The sequence below is a fragment of the Salvelinus fontinalis genome, chromosome 37 (assembly GCF_029448725.1).
Source record: "Salvelinus fontinalis isolate EN_2023a chromosome 37, ASM2944872v1, whole genome shotgun sequence".
In the NCBI taxonomy this organism is placed as follows: Eukaryota; Metazoa; Chordata; class Actinopteri; order Salmoniformes; family Salmonidae; genus Salvelinus; species Salvelinus fontinalis.
Window position 1 is genome coordinate 12,636,572 of NC_074701.1, and position 15,652 is coordinate 12,652,223.

Sequence of the window (15,652 nt, forward strand, 5' to 3'; positions counted from 1 at the left end):
GGTTTAAATTTACTACCAACCATCAATTTAAAAGCTGGCTAACATTTATAGGTAGATTATCATTTATGTTGAGTTGCTTGTCATGCCCATAATTGCCAAAAGCTTCATGCTGCTAAATATCATTTTAGGCACCCCTAACTAAATGTGTCACGCACGCTAATGTTTCATCTGTCACAAGAGACTTAAACTAAACAGTAGCCAAACGGTAGTATATGTCTGAAAGGATAATGTTAGAGGTAGGACTTGAAAGTTGAACCTGTTTCATAGATGGCCTCAGACGCAGAGGTGTAGTGGTCCTCTACTGTGTACTGAGCCAGGCGCAGCGTATCCAAACCACTGACCGACTCATTCCCTCTGGTCCAGTAGAACATCACATCATTGATGTTGTAGCCCCCTGTGTAGAGAGAGAGAGAGAGAGAGAGAGAGAGAGAGAGAGAGAGAGAGAAGAAAGATGATGTCAAGTCAAAGACAGCAAGATAGGTGATGGGGGTCTATTGCACTAAGTGTTTTGAAGTAGCACTTTATCACACATACCAATGTTCTACTTATGCATCTAAAATACAAACTACCATCCATAAAATAATGAATAAAGGTTAGCTGGTCACTGAGCTGTAAGTGTGCGACAGCCAGAAGCAAGCTTTACAATGTTAATGTTTTATTCAAACAATTTTTTATTAAATATGGTTTATTAAATAAGTAACGTACAGCAACAGCCCTCCATTGCTCATTGTGAAGAACTGTGACAGTAAGTCTGAATAGGAAATGCTAATGCAAATGCAGGGCAAAAGAAGGGGAAAAAAGAAGGCCAGAAGGAAAGAACGGCATTGAGGACATCACTGCTTTAACAGTTTCCTTCCTGCCTAACGCGGCAGCAGGTGATTCATACATATTTCACGTCTTATATATATCAGGACCTTACATAATCCCAATGGTGGAAAAAGTACTCAATTGTCATACTTGAGTAAAAGTAAAGATACCTTAATAGAAAATGACTCAAGTAAAAGTGAAAGTTACTTGAGTAAAAGTCTAAAATGTACTTAAGTATCTGTCAGGTATGATCTGTTTCACCTGTTTCTTGTGTTTGTCTCCACCCCCCCCAGGTGTCGCTTATTTCCCTGGTGTCTATATCCCTGTGTTTCCTGTCTCTCTGTGCCAGTTTGTCTTGTATGCCTTTCAAGTCAACCAGCGGTTTTCCCGTACCGTCCTGCTTCTATTCTCTTTTGCTAGTCCTCCCGGTTTTTGACCCTTGCCTGTTTTCTGGACTCCGTACCCACCTGCCTGACCATTCTGCCTGCCTGACCATTCTGCCTGCCCTGACCATTCTGCCTGCCCTGACCTCGAGCCTGCCTGCCATTCTGTACCTCCTGGACTCTGAACTGGTTTTGACCTTTTGCCTGTCCATGACCATTCTCTTGCCTACCCCTTTTGGATTGTTTAATAAGTATCAAGACTCAAACCATCTGCCTCCCGTGTCTACATCTGTGTCTCGCCTTGTGCCCTTATAGTATCAAAAGTAAAAGTATAAACCATTTAAAATTCCTTATATTAAGCAAACCCGACGGCACAATATACACTGCTCAAAAAAATAAAGGGAACACTTAAACAACACAATGTAACTCCAAGTCAATCACACTTCTGTGAAATCAAACTGTACACTTAGGAAGCAACACTGATTGACAATAAATTTCACATGCTGTTGTGCAAATGGAATAGACAAAAGGTGGAAATTATAGCCAATTAGCAAGGCACCCCCAAAAAAGGAGTGATTCTGCAGGTGGTGACCACAGACCACTTCTCAGTTCCTATGCTTTCTGGCTGATGTTTTGGTCACTTTTGAATGCTGGCGGTTCTCTCACTCTTGTGGTAGCATGAGACGGAGTCTACAACCCACACAAGTGGCTCAGGTAGTGCAGTTCATCCAGGATGGCACATCAATGCGAGCTGTGGCAAAAAGGTTTGCTGTGTCTGTCAGCGTAGTGTCCAGAGCATGGAGGCGCTACCAGGAGACAGGCCAGTACATCAGGAGACGTGGAGGAGGCCGTAGGAGGGCAACAACCCAGCAACAGGACCGCTACCTCCGCCTTTGTGCAAGGAGGTGCACTGCCAGCGCCCTGCAAAATGACCTCCAGCAGGCCACAAATGTGCATGTGTCAGCATATGGTCTCACAAGGGGTCTGAGGATCTCATCTCGGTACTTAATGGCAGTCAGGCTACCTCTCGCGAGCACATGGAGGGCTGTGCGGCCCCACAAAGAAATGCCACCCCACACCATGACTGACCCATCGCCAAACCGGTCATGCTGGAGGATGTTGCAGGCAGCAGAACGTTCTCCACGGCGTCTCCAGACTCTGTCACATGTGCTCATGTGCTCAGTGTGAACCTGCTTTCATCTGTGAAACAGGGCGCCAGTGACGAATATGCCAATCTTGGTGTTCTCTGGCAAATGCCAAACGTCCTGCACGGTGTTGGGCTGTAAGCACAACCCCCACCTGTGGACGTCGGGCCCTCATACCACCCTCATGGAGTCTGTTTCTGACCGTTTGAGCAGACACATGCACATTTGTGGCCTGCTGGAGGTTATTTTGCAGGGCGCTGGCAGTGCACCTCCTTGCACAAAGGCGGAGGTAGCGGTCCTGCTGCTGGGTTGTTGCCCTCCTACGGCCTCCTCCACGTCTCCTGATGTACTGGCCTGTCTCCTGGTAGCGCCTCCATGCTCTGGACACTACGCTGACAGACACAGCAAACCTTTTTGCCACAGCTCGCATTGATGTGCCATCCTGGATGAACTGCACTACCTGAGCCACTTGTGTGGGTTGTAGACTCCGTCTCATGCTACCACTAGAGTGAGAGCACCGCCAGCATTCAAAAGTGACCAAAACATCAGCCAGGAAGCATAGGAACTGAGAAGTGGTCTGTGGTCACCACCTGCAGAATCACTCCTGTTTTGGGGGGTGTCTTGCTAATTGCGTATAATTTCCACCTTTTGTCTATTCCATTTGCACAACAGCATGTGAAATTTATTGTCAATCAGTGTTGCTTCCTAAGTGGACAGTTTGATTTCACATAAGTGTGATTGACTTGGAGTTACATTGTGTTGTTTAAGTGTTCCCTTTATTTTTTTGAGCAATGTATTTAATTTTTTTTTATTGACGGATAGCTAGGGGAACACTCCAACACGATTTACAAACAAAGCATTTGTGTCTAGTTATTGCGCCAGATCAGAGGCATTAGGGATGACCAGGGATGTTCTCTTGATAAGTGTGTGAATTGGACAATTTTCCTGTCAAGATGTAATGAGTACTTTTGGGTGTCAGGGAACATTTATGGAGTAAATAATACATTATTTTCTTTAGGAATGTAGTGAAGTAAAAGTAAAAGTTGTCAAAAGGATAAGTAGTAAAGTACAGATACCTCCAAAAACAACTTAAGTAGGACTTTGCACCACTGCATAATCCTACAGTCCATCTTACGTAGGATTTAGAAGAGCTCACAGTGGCACTTTATAACAGTGCACATAAACATTTGTTGTAAAGTGCTTACTCAATGTATACTGAAATCTTGAAAGAAGGTTCAGGAGGGCAAATTAATTCCCTTCAATAGTATTTATTGCTGACACGTTTTAGAATAAGCTGTTTACTTTAATTGACCTACATTTATAAGGAATAAAGCCACACGCTATATAGGATCAACATTTCTACCTGATAATATGGCTACGGATCCGAAACAGAAAAGTCTCAAAAGTTCAAAGCACCTGGCACTTCAGATGGGCTAAAGGAAACATTTGAACCCAGTTCTGCTCCGAAATACCCGTTTTCTATTCCCACGTCAACCTTGCCTTTAGAGATTCATTATGAGATGTAGTTTGGTAATTGACCTGCAGAGGGAGATGTAGAATAAGAAGCCCTATGACACGGCTGTAACTGGAGGAGAAGAAATCTCCATTAAACTGGGACACACAGAATCCCCATTTCCTGTTACTTCATTACATTAAACACTCATTATCTTATGGCTCTCACCATCTCCCGAGAGACACAACATGTGTGGAAATCCAGGGAGTCATAAGTTATTGAGGAAGGGTTACATTAGGAAATTAGGGGCTGTCTTAAGGTGCTCTGAAGCCTGAAAAGTGTACTGCACTGCACTGCAGCCTGGAGAGATGAAAGCTTTTGCCTTTTAAAATATCCTGCTCACTGAGACACTGAGATGAGAGCATCTTAAAAATGGCTGCAGAGAGACTTAAAATCTTCAAAACCAAATGTCGCTAAAGTATCCTCCACTGTGGTGAGCGTGGTCTCATCATTAAGTAGCAATCAAACATGGCTGTGAATGTCTTCCGACTCCGGGCCTTTTCTGCTGTCAGTAGCCACTAAAATATGTCACCGCCATATCTATCTGCACCTGGTGCTTGTCTTGTCTTTAAACTTGTTGGAAGTAAAGTGTGAGCTGGGGAGCGAGGAGGAGCGGGGAGCAATGTTCAATTTTTGGCAGCACATTAAAAATAATGAAACCTCGCAGTCTGGCTCTTTTCAGTGTGCTGCTGAAGGAAGGCTGTGGGAGTCTGGGATGCACAGTATACGTTTAACCTGACAGTAATGTAAAGGGGAAAATCCTTGAATTACCTCGACATGTATTGAGGGGGATGAGTGGGAGAGGAGCTCCCTCTGGTTGAGTTTGTTGTTGACATGACGTTCGAAGTGTTGCTTTGGCAGCGATTTGGCTATAGCTTAGCATGACTTGCTGTCATTAAAGAGTGTGGAGGCGAGCGAGGAAGAGGGAGGGAGAGAGAGTGAAAGAGAGAGATAGCGAGGAAGGGAGAAATGAAGGGAAAAAGAGAGACTTCTGCGTTCCTCCCTTGCTAGCTCCCTGCGGTTTTGAGCTTATGTAACACAGAGCTACAGCCAGAGCTGAGGCGGTATCAGAGACAAGACAGGCGTGATCCCAATATGTGGATGGCTGGTGAGGGCTGGTGACTTACGTGAAGAGGGTTTTGGGGCCAGCTAAGGATAAGAAGCTGGGCCGACGGGGGAAGACACTGTCCCTGTTTCCATGAGTTACAGGCAGCTTTGGGTATGACCCAGTTTTGCCTTATATATATACAGTATATCACAAAAGTGAGTACACCCCTCACATTTTTGTAAATATTTGAGTATATATTTTCATGTGACAACACTGAAGAAATGACACTTTGCTACAATGTAAAGTAGTGAGTGTACAGCTTGTATAACAGTGTAAATTTGCTGTCCCCTCAAAATAACTCAACACACAGCCATTAATGTCTAAACTGCTGGCAACAAAAGTGAGTACACCCCTAAGTGAAAATGTCCAAATTGGGCCCAAAGTGTCAATATTTTGTGTGGCCACCATCATTTTCCAGCACTGCCTTAACCCTCTTGGGCATGGAGTTCACCAGAGCTTCACAGGTTGCCACTGGAGTCCTCTTCCACTCCTCCATGACAACATCACGGAGCTGGTGGATGTTAGAGACCTTGCACTCCTCCACCTTCCATTTGAGGATGCCTCACAGATGCTCAATAGGGTTTAGGTCTGGAGACATGCTTGGCCAGTCCATCACCTTTACCCTCAGCTTCTTTAGCAAGGCAGTGGTCGTCTTGGAGGTGTGTTTGGGGTCGTTATCATGTTGGAATACTGCCCTGCGGCCCAGTCTCCGAAGGGAGGGGATCATGCTCTGCTTCAGTATGTCACAGTACATGTTGGCATTCATGGTTCCCTCAATGAACTGTAGCTCCCCAGTGCCGGCAGCACTCATGCAGCCCCAGACCATGACACTCCCACCACCATGCTTGACTGTAGGCAAGACACACTTTTCTTTGTACTCCTCACCTGGTTGCCGCCACACACGCTTGACACCATCTGAACCAAATAAGTTTATCTTGGTCTCATCAGACCACAGGACATGGTTCCAGTAATCTATGTCCTTAGTCTGTTTGTCTTCAGCAAACTGTTTGCGGGATTTCTTTGCATCATCTTTAGAAGAGGCTTCCTTCTAGGATGACAGCCATGCAGACCAATTTGATGCAGTGTACGGCGTATGGTCTGAGCACTGACAGGCTGACCCCCCACCCCTTCAACCTCTGCAGCAATGCTGGCAGCACTCATACGTCTATTCCCCAAAGACAACCTCTGGATATGACGCTGAGCACGTGCACTCAACTTCTTTGGTCGACCATGGCGAGGCCTGTTCTGAGTGGAACCTGTCCAGTTAAACCGCTGTATGCTGCAGCTCAGTTTCAGGGTCTTGGCAATCTTCTTATAGCCCAGGCCATCTTTATGTAGAGCAACAATTATTTTTTTCAGATCCTCAGAGAGTTCTTTGCCATGAGGTGCCATGTTGAACTTCCAGTGACCAGTCAGTATGAGGGAGTGTGAGAGCGATGAAACCAAATTTAACATACCTGCTCCCCATTCACACCTGAGACCTTGTAACACTAACGAGTCACATGACACCGGGGAGGGAAAATGGCTAATTGGGCCCAATTTGGACATTTTCACTTAGGGGTATACTCACTTTTGTTGCCAGCAGTTTAGACATTAATGGCTGTGTGTTGAGTTATTTTGAGGGGACAGCAAATTTACACTGTTATACAAGCTGTACACTCACTACTTTACATTGTAGCAAAGTGTCATTTCTTCAGTGTTGTCACATGAAAAGATATACTCAAATATTTACAAAAATGTGAGGGGTGTACTCACTTTTGTGATATACTGTATATATAATACAATAAATGGGGAAAGTACACCTACACAAGTACACACCCCTGCTCGCTTTCTCTTTTTCACACACAAACACACACACACACTCTCTCTCTCCCTCTCTGTTTTGTACAAAACCATCAAACCCAATGTAGTATCTGGAATCTACATCTGTTTATATTAGTTACTATGCTGTTACTAAGCAGTGATGTATTACGACAGTGTTATGTTACTACACCTAATAGGAAATGCACATGCGCACTAGTGTGCCCGGAAACTGTAGAGCACGAGAGGTTTTGACTAAACGAAAACTAACTGTACTCCCGTCTCCTGCCTGGTCATTTCTGGTTTGAAGTCTAGGTCTATTTGTTTCCTGCCCGTGAATTCATGGCAAATCAGCTTCTTAAAATAATAAAAAACAAAAAATAGGCTGGTGTATTCGAACCGAATGAAACAACACTAGCTAGCCAACTAGCTAGCTTGGTAGCATTACTAGCTAGCTAGTGTGTTTTGATTTGATTCTAATACACCAGTCTATTTTTTGATGTTTCTACACTCCACGCTGGCAGTGATGATTTCATTGCTCAGGAAATTTCCTCTAAAGTTATGTAGTAAGCTGGCTTTCATCGTTATCCTGAGTGTGTGGAGAGCTCAAAAACGTAATCTCGTTTTAAAAGACCAGAGAGAGTCAACGGATACAGAGAAGTCGCAGTCAGAATGCGGGGACGGCGAGGCACCAGTGAGACACCTTGAATGGGGACTGTGTTGACCATATATTCCCTCTGCTCAAGCCATGTGGTTCCCTCTTGACTGTTGCTCAGTCTGATGGAGGCTTCAAACACTCAAAACGTTCAACTCTTGGCTGAAAATCGTAGTCCAGACCTACACTGTCATGTAGCTGTTTAAAAAAAAATATTTTTATTGGTTTTGCTTTTTCAAGTGCTTTGAGATTCTTTCTGTAATGAAAAGCACTTTAGAAGATGAATACATTCTTACAGCTCTCCAGTTGCAGAGTGCAGGTCTGCTTGTCCATGGGGTACTTGGTCAGGTCCATGTTGCAGGCCACAGTGGTGGTGATCCTGGAGAGATGAGAGAGAAACAGTCGTCAACCTCAAAGGTTTCTTTCCCCCTCGCCGAACCACCTCATTGTTTACCCATGTATTCCTTCTGGCCTACCTCTGAAATCACTACTACAACTGTTTCTGTCCCTGGCCTCTCCTCAATCCTAAGCTTCGTTTTATGATATCTCATTTAACCCTTTCCCTATAGAACCCTCTTTCACTCTCTATCACCCCTTCCTTGCACTCCTCCTGCCCTCCTTATCGTGCCCTCTGTCTTCCCTGGCACTTCAACCTCTGCACACAGCTCCTCTCTCTGACAGACCCATGTCCCCGGGCAGTATATTATTCCATATATGGAAAATTCTACCAGGGGTAGGCAACTAGATTCAGCCGCGGGACGGTTTTTGTCGGAGTGGATGGTCGGGACGCCTGCAAATTGACCACAATTGAGCTCAAAAAGAGATTGTTTTTAAAAATAACAATAATTTCATGCCTTGATTACATTGAGATACGATCACATACAGTGGGGTCCGAAATGATTGACACCCTTGATAAAGATGAGCAAAAATGACAAAAATAAATCATTCAAATACTGAGCTACATATATGGTTAAATAAATGGGGAAATTATATTATTTATATATACTAAAACAACTGTTCAGAGAAATAATAATAAGTAATACTTGTATATGTTTTTTCTCTCCAATAGGTAGGGGTCAAAATTCTTCACCTTGCATGGATAACGGCACTGAGTCATTTTCTAAAACGTTCTATGAGTTGGAGAACACATTGGGAGGGGTGTTAGACCATTCCTTCAATGGGGTTCATTTCGACGCTCTATTTTCATGTCATCCAACAAATGTAAACTCCTGGAGTTCGCTCAATGGCATTGGGACATGGATTGGAACTGGTGCTTTGGTCAGCTGGCATGAAAATAGTGCTCTTTAGGTCACGCGCACCAGTGGTGTGGCATCGAAATGACAATGCATAAGCAGAAAAGAACCCTATACTTACTGTAAAATATGGTGGTGGATCTTTGATGTTGCAAAAACACATGCAGGCACACGCATATGCCATGCACACTGTACAAATACAAGCAAAAGTAAAGCTCACACGTATAGATCGGTTGGCATGAAATTAACCATACACATACTGTGCCAGTAAAAAGTTTGGACACACCTACTCATTCAAGGGTTTTTCTAAATGTTACTATTTTCTACATTGTAGAATAACAGTGAAGACATCAAAACTATGAAATAACACATGGAATCATGTAGTAACCAAAAAAGTGTTAAACAAATTTTTGATTCTTCAAAGTAGCAACCCTTTGCCTTGATGACAGCTTTGCATACTCTTGTCATTCTCTCAACCAGCTTCATGAGGTAGTCACCTGGAATGCATTTCAATTAACAGGTGTGCCTTGTTAAATGTTCATTTGTGGAATTTCTTTTGCGTTCGAGCCAATCAGTTGTGTTGTGTTGTGACAAGGTAGGAGTTGTATACAGATATCCCTATTTGGTAAAAGACAAAGTCCATACTATGGCAAGAACAGCTCAAATAAGCAAAGAGAAATGACAGTCCATTACTTTTAAGACATGAAGGTCAGTCAATCTGGAAAATTTCAAGAACTTTCAAAGTTTCTTCAAGTGCAGTTGCAAAAACCATCAAGCGCTATGATGAAGCTGGCTCTCATGAGTGCCGCCACAGGAAAGGAAGACCCAGAATGACCTCTGCTGCAGAGGATTAGTTCATTAGAGTTAACTGTACCTCAGATTGCAGACCAAATAAATCCTTCACAGAGTTCAAGTAACAGACACATCTCAACATCAACTGTTCAGAGGAGACTGCGTGAATCAGGCCTTCATGGTCAAATTGTTGCAAAGAAACCACTACTAAAGGACACCAATAAGAAGAAGAGACTTCATTGGGCCAAGAAACATGAGCAATGGACATTCATTTTTTTATTTAACCTGGCAAGTCATTTTAGAACACATTTTTATTTACAATGACAGCCTAGGAACAGTGGGTTAACTCTCTTGTTCAGGGGCAGAACGCTAGATTCTTCACCTTGGCAGCTTGGGGATTCGATCTAGCAACCTTTCGGTTACTGTCCCAACGCTCTAATGACTAGGCTACCTACCGCCCCATTAGACTGGTAGAGAGAGAGCGAGAGCGAGAGAGAGTCCAAATGTGAGATTTTTGGTTCCAACTGCCGTGTCTTTGTGAGACGCAGAGTAGGTGAACGGATGATCTCTGCATGTGTGGTTTCCACCGTGAAGCATGGAGGAGGTGTAATGGTGTGGGGGTGCTTTGCTGGTGACACTGACTTATTTAGAATTCAAGGCTGACTTAACCAGCATGGCTACCACAGCATTCTTCAGCGATATGCCATCCCATCTGGTTTGGGCTTAGTGGGACTATCATTTGTTTTTCAATAGGGCAAGAACCCAAAACACACCTCCAGGCTGTGTAAGTGCTAGTTTACTAAGAAGGAGAGTGATGGAGTGCTGCATTAGATGATCTGGCCTCCACAACCACCCGACCTCAACCCAATTGAGATGGTTTGGGATGAGTTGGACCGCAGAGTAAAGGAAAAGCATCCAACATGTGCTCAGCATATGTGGGAACTCCTTCAAGACTGTTGGAAAAGCATTCCAGGTGGAGTTGGTTGAAACAATGCCAAGACTGTGCAAATCTGTCATCAAGGCAAAGGGTGGCTACCTTGAAGAATCTAAAATATATTTTGTACAATGTAGAAAATAGTAAAGTGAAGAAAAACCATTGAATTAGTAGGTGTGTCCAAACTTTGGACTGGTACTGTATGTGCTCACTCACATGATACAGAACAATGCAGTGTATCATTGATGGGGGTTGTGAATCAATTAACAGAAGCCTTGGACTACTGTCCGTTCAGCACCACCATACCAGTCTAAACAAGTCAGCACCACAGACAGCACCTATACTCCTATAGAAAATTCAAGGTGTGCCAATAAGCAGAAGCAGAGACATGCTGTTCGTTCAGCACCACCCCATCTGGGGTGCGTTCAGTTCGCTTCAACGTTTGCCTTGTTGCGTGACGGTTTGTACTGAACAACACATTTCATTTGAGGTACATTTGCTCCTGCTTAGTTGATATGGTGTGGCCTGATCAATATGGGTTTGACCACCTGAAATCACAAAACTGCTGAATGTATCTGCCATCTGGACCACCATATTCACAACGTTTTTCAACTGATTGTTCAGTACAGTGCCGTTTCCGTTGAATTCAATGTTGTACATTGTACGCTCTGAACGCATCCCAGTGTAAACAAATCTTAGTTTATTTAAAATGTGTTCTTAATTGACCTGCCTGGTAAACGTTGAATAAATGAAAAGGGGACTTGTCTAATTCCAATAGTTCAAGGACTTTGCATTGTTGGATCCATGTGTGTGTGTGTGTGTGTGTTTCTCCCACCTCAGGGCGTAGAGCACCGTTCCATTGGGGAAGATCCTGATCAGCCTGTTCTCCACAGTGATGTCATGAAGGAAGGACTTTTTGGAGTCTACGATGAAGGTGTCTGGTACCCAGAGCAGCTCCACCAGCCTGCCGTCCAGACTCAGGCTCTTGTTACCCTCAAACACCAGGCGCTCGTCTGTCCAGCGCTGACGCAGGAAGATAGTGGCCGTGTAGTCCTAAAGTTCAATTCCAAAGGTCACCATAGTGCAGTTGTACTGCAAAAACATTACAGCTTCAATTCTAAACACTGATCATGTAACATCATAAACATACTGGAATGTAATATGTATTTTATTATCACAATGTGTCATATGACACAGGACGTTGTCTCACCATGTTGATCTCTGATATGGTGTCAATGCTGGCAATGTCCAAACTCATGCCCACAGTCACTGGCCCATCTGCAGAGATGAGAGATAGACACACAGAGAAAGGGTGAGAGGGGAAGGAGAGAGAGGAATAACAGACAGAAAGAGAATAGAGAGAGAGAGCGAGAGAGAGAGAGAGAATATCCTCGCTTTACTTTCCGTGTCAATGAAGTATACTGAATTGTACTCAACACAGAGAGGGAGGGACAGAAAGAGAGAAAGAGAGAACAAGGGAAACTGAACAAGGCATGAAAGAGAAAGAGAGGATTTGTCACGTTCCTGACCTATTTATGTTAGTTTTTGTGTGTTAGTTGGTCAGGACGTGAGGTTGGGTGGGCATTCTATGTTTTCTGTTTCTATGTTGGTTTTGGTTTGCCTGGTATGGCTCTTGATTAGAGGCAGGTGGTTTGCGTTTGCCTCTAATTAAGAGTCATATTTAGGTAGGGCATTCTCACTGTTTGTTTGTGGGTGATTGTCTCCTGTGTCAGTATGTTTGTTCGTACCACACTGGACTGTAGCGTTTGTTTGTTTGTTTCGTTTCGTTTCGATGTCGTCTGTTTCCTGTACGTAAGTTTATGTTTAGTTATGTAAGTTTATGTTCAGGTTTCGTCTACGTCGTTTTGTTATTTTGTAGTTTTGCAAGTGTTTGTTTCGTTTCGTGTTGCCATCTTTATCGTTGTGTTAATAAAGATGGCTTATTTCCCAAAGCCTGCGTTTTGGTCTGAGGATCCTTCTCTCCTCACCTCATCTGAGGATGAGGAGAGCGTCACCCGTTACAGAATCACCCACCAACAAGCTAAGACCAAGCGGCAAGGGAAAACGAAACGGAGTAAGGGACAGGAGAGAAAGGAGCAATGGACATGGGACGATGTTTTGGATGGAAAGGGTTGCTACACTTGGGAGGAGATCCTGGCTGGGAGGGATCGCCTCCCATGGGAACAGGTGGAGGCATTGAGGAGAGCAGAGGCTACCTGGGAGAGGAACCGGAGCTATGAGGGAACGCGTCTGGCACGGAAGCCGAAAAAGCCCGTAAGTAATTCCCAAAAAATTTCTTGGGGGGGGGCTAGGAGATAGTGGGCCAAGGGCAGGTAGGAGACCTGCGCCCACTTCCCAGGCTTACCGTGGAGAGCGGGAGTACGGGCAGGCGCCGTGTTACGCAGTAGAGCGCACGGTGTCTCCTGTACGAGTGCATAGCCCAGTGCGGGTTATTCCACCTCCCCGCACTGGGAGGGCTAGATTGGGTATTGAGCCAGGTGTCATGAGGCCGGCTCAACGCGTCTGGTCTCCAGTGCGTCTCCTCGGGCCGGCATACATGGCACCTGCCTTACGCATGGTTTCCCCGGTTCGCCTACATAGGCCGGTGCGGGTTATTCCACCTCCCCGCACTGGTCGGGCAACCGGGAGCATTCAACCAGGTAAGGTTGGGCAGGTTCAATGCTCAAGAGTGCCAGTACGCCTCCACGGTCCGGTATTTCCGGCACCACCTCCCCGCCCCAGCCTAGTACCTACAGTGTATACACTACGCACTAGGCTACCAGTGCGTATCCTGAGCCCTGTTCCTCCTCCACGCACTCTCCCTGTAGTGCGTGTATCTAGCCCGGTGCCTCCAGTTCCGGCACCACGCACTAAGCTACCAGTGCGTCTCCAGAGCCCTAAACACACTGTATCTTCTCCCCCTACTAATCCTGATGTGCTTGTCCTCAGCCCGGTGTCACCAGTGCCGGTACCACGCATCAGGGATAGAGTAGGCTTTGAGAATACAGTGTGCCCTGTTCCTGCTCCCCGCACTAGTAGGAAGGTGCTTGTCATTAGCACGGTGCCTCCAGTTCCGGCACCACGCACCAGGTCTACAGTGTACCGTATCCGGCCAGAGCCATCCGTCTCCCCAGCGCCATCTGAGCCATCCGTCTCCCCAGCGCCATCTGAGCCATCCGTCTCCCCAGCGCCATCTGAGCCATCCGTCTCCCCAGCGCCATCTGAGCCATCCGTCTCCCCAGCGCCATCTGAGCCATCCGTCTGCCAGGAGCCTGCAAAGCCGCCCGTCTGCCATGAGCCTGCAAAGCCGTCCGTCTGCCATGAGCCTACAGAGCCGTCAGCCAGACAGGAGCCGCTAGAGCCGTCAGCCAGACAGGAGCCGCTAGAGCCGTCAGCCAGACAGGATCTGCCAGAGCCGTCAGCCAGACAGGATCTGCCAGAGCCGCCAACCAGACAGGATCTGCCAGAGCCGCCAACCAGACAGGATCTGCCAGAGCCGCCAACCAGACAGGATCTGCCAGAGCCGCCAACCAGACAGGATCTGCCAGAGCCGCAAACCAGACAGGATCTGCCAGAGCCGCCAGCGAGCCATGAGCAGCCAGAGCTGTCAGAACGCCATGAGCAGCCAGAGCCGTCAGAGCGCCATGAGCAGCCAGAGCCGTCAGAGCGCCATGAGCAGCCAGAGCCGTCAGAGCGCCATGAGCGTCGAGAGCCGTCAGAGCGCCATGAGCGTCGAGAGCCGTCAGAGCGCCATGAGCGTCGAGAGCCGTCAGCCTGCCATGAGCGTCGAGAGCCGTCAGCCTGCCATGAGCGTCGAGAGCCGTCAGCCTGCCATGAGCGTCGAGAGCCGTCAGCCTGCCATGAGCGTCGAGAGCCGTCAGCCTGCCATGAGCGTCGAGAGTCGTCAGTCAGCCATGAGCTGCCCTTCAGCCTGAAAAGGCTAGATACCCAGAACTGCCCATCAGTCCAGAGCTGTCTCTCTGTCCGGAGCTGCCTTTCAGTCCGGAGTTGCCCCTCTATCCTGATCTCCCTCTCTATCTTTTTCTACCTCTATATTCTTATCTATCCCTCTGTCTTGGTTTATCTCTCTGTCCCGGTGTTATCCTTATTAAATATATTATTAAGAGAATTGTGTGGGGGAAAAAAGAGGGTGGACATTCTTGGAGGGAGGAAGTTAGGATGGATTATGGTGGGGTGGGAACCGCGCCCGGAGCCTGAGCCACCACCGTGGTTAGATGCCCACCCAGACCCTCCCCTAGACTTTGTGCTGGTGCGTCCGGAGTTCGCACCTTGTGGGGGGGGTACTGTCACGTTCCTGACCTATTTATGTTAGTTTTTGTGTGTTAGTTGGTCAGGACGTGAGGTTGGGTGGGCATTCTATGTTTTCTGTTTCTATGTTGGTTTTGGTTTGCCTGGTATGGCTCTTGATTAGAGGCAGGTGGTTTGCGTTTGCCTCTAATTAAGAGTCATATTTAGGTAGGGCATTCTCACTGTTTGTTTGTGGGTGATTGTCTCCTGTGTCAGTATGTTTGTTCGTACCACACTGGACTGTAGCGTTTGTTTGTTTGTTTCGTTTCGTTTCGATGTCGTCTGTTTCCTGTACGTAAGTTTATGTTTAGTTATGTAAGTTTATGTTCAGGTTTCGTCTACGTCGTTTTGTTATTTTGTAGTTTTGCAAGTGTTTGTTTCGTTTCGTGTTGCCATCTTTATCGTTGTGTTAATAAAGATGGCTTATTTCCCAAAGCCTGCGTTTTGGTCTGAGGATCCTTCTCTCCTCACCTCATCTGAGGATGAGGAGAGCGTCACCCGTTACAGGATTCAGAACACCGTGAGGAATCATAAAAGCAGTAAAATGAAAGTAGTGTTATTCAAAATGCCTCAAGACAAAAAAAGAAGCATGTTTAATTAAGAAACGTATTGCTGAATACTTGACATCAGTGGCAACAGCAAGAGTGTCACATGCAGCCCCACACATATATGAATGTTCCTCTTTTCCCCCTCTCTCGTTCCCTCTCGTTCTTTCACCCACTCTCATTCTTGTACTGTATAACACTGTAGTATTTCTGCTTTTTCTTGCCAAAAAACACGGTCGCCTAACCTTTGTGCATGTGTAACCCTGTATGTATGTATGTATGTATGTATGTATGTATGTATGTATGTATGTATGTATGTATGTATGTATGTATGTATGTATGTATGTATGTATGTATGCACGCATGGGGGTAAGTCTGGACCCCTGGAAGAGAAGTGGGTGTGATTGTA

General features: G+C 45.9%; 1 protein-coding gene across 4 annotated transcripts in view; it reads right to left on the reverse strand.

The window, feature by feature from the left end:
* The window catches only part of LOC129836163 (gamma-aminobutyric acid receptor subunit pi), a 70,288-nt gene that overhangs the window by 6,157 nt on the left and 48,479 nt on the right, over nucleotides 1–15,652 (reverse strand). For all 4 annotated transcript variants that reach the window (XM_055902006.1, XM_055902005.1, XM_055902007.1 and 1 more), the window contains 4 exons: nucleotides 11,601–11,668; nucleotides 11,226–11,443; nucleotides 7,708–7,790; nucleotides 257–394 (listed from right to left, as the gene is read on the reverse strand). In XM_055902006.1, coding sequence (XP_055757981.1) covers nucleotides 257–394; nucleotides 7,708–7,790; nucleotides 11,226–11,443; nucleotides 11,601–11,668 — 507 coding nt within the window. The remainder of the gene's footprint in view (nucleotides 1–256; nucleotides 395–7,707; nucleotides 7,791–11,225; nucleotides 11,444–11,600; nucleotides 11,669–15,652) is intronic.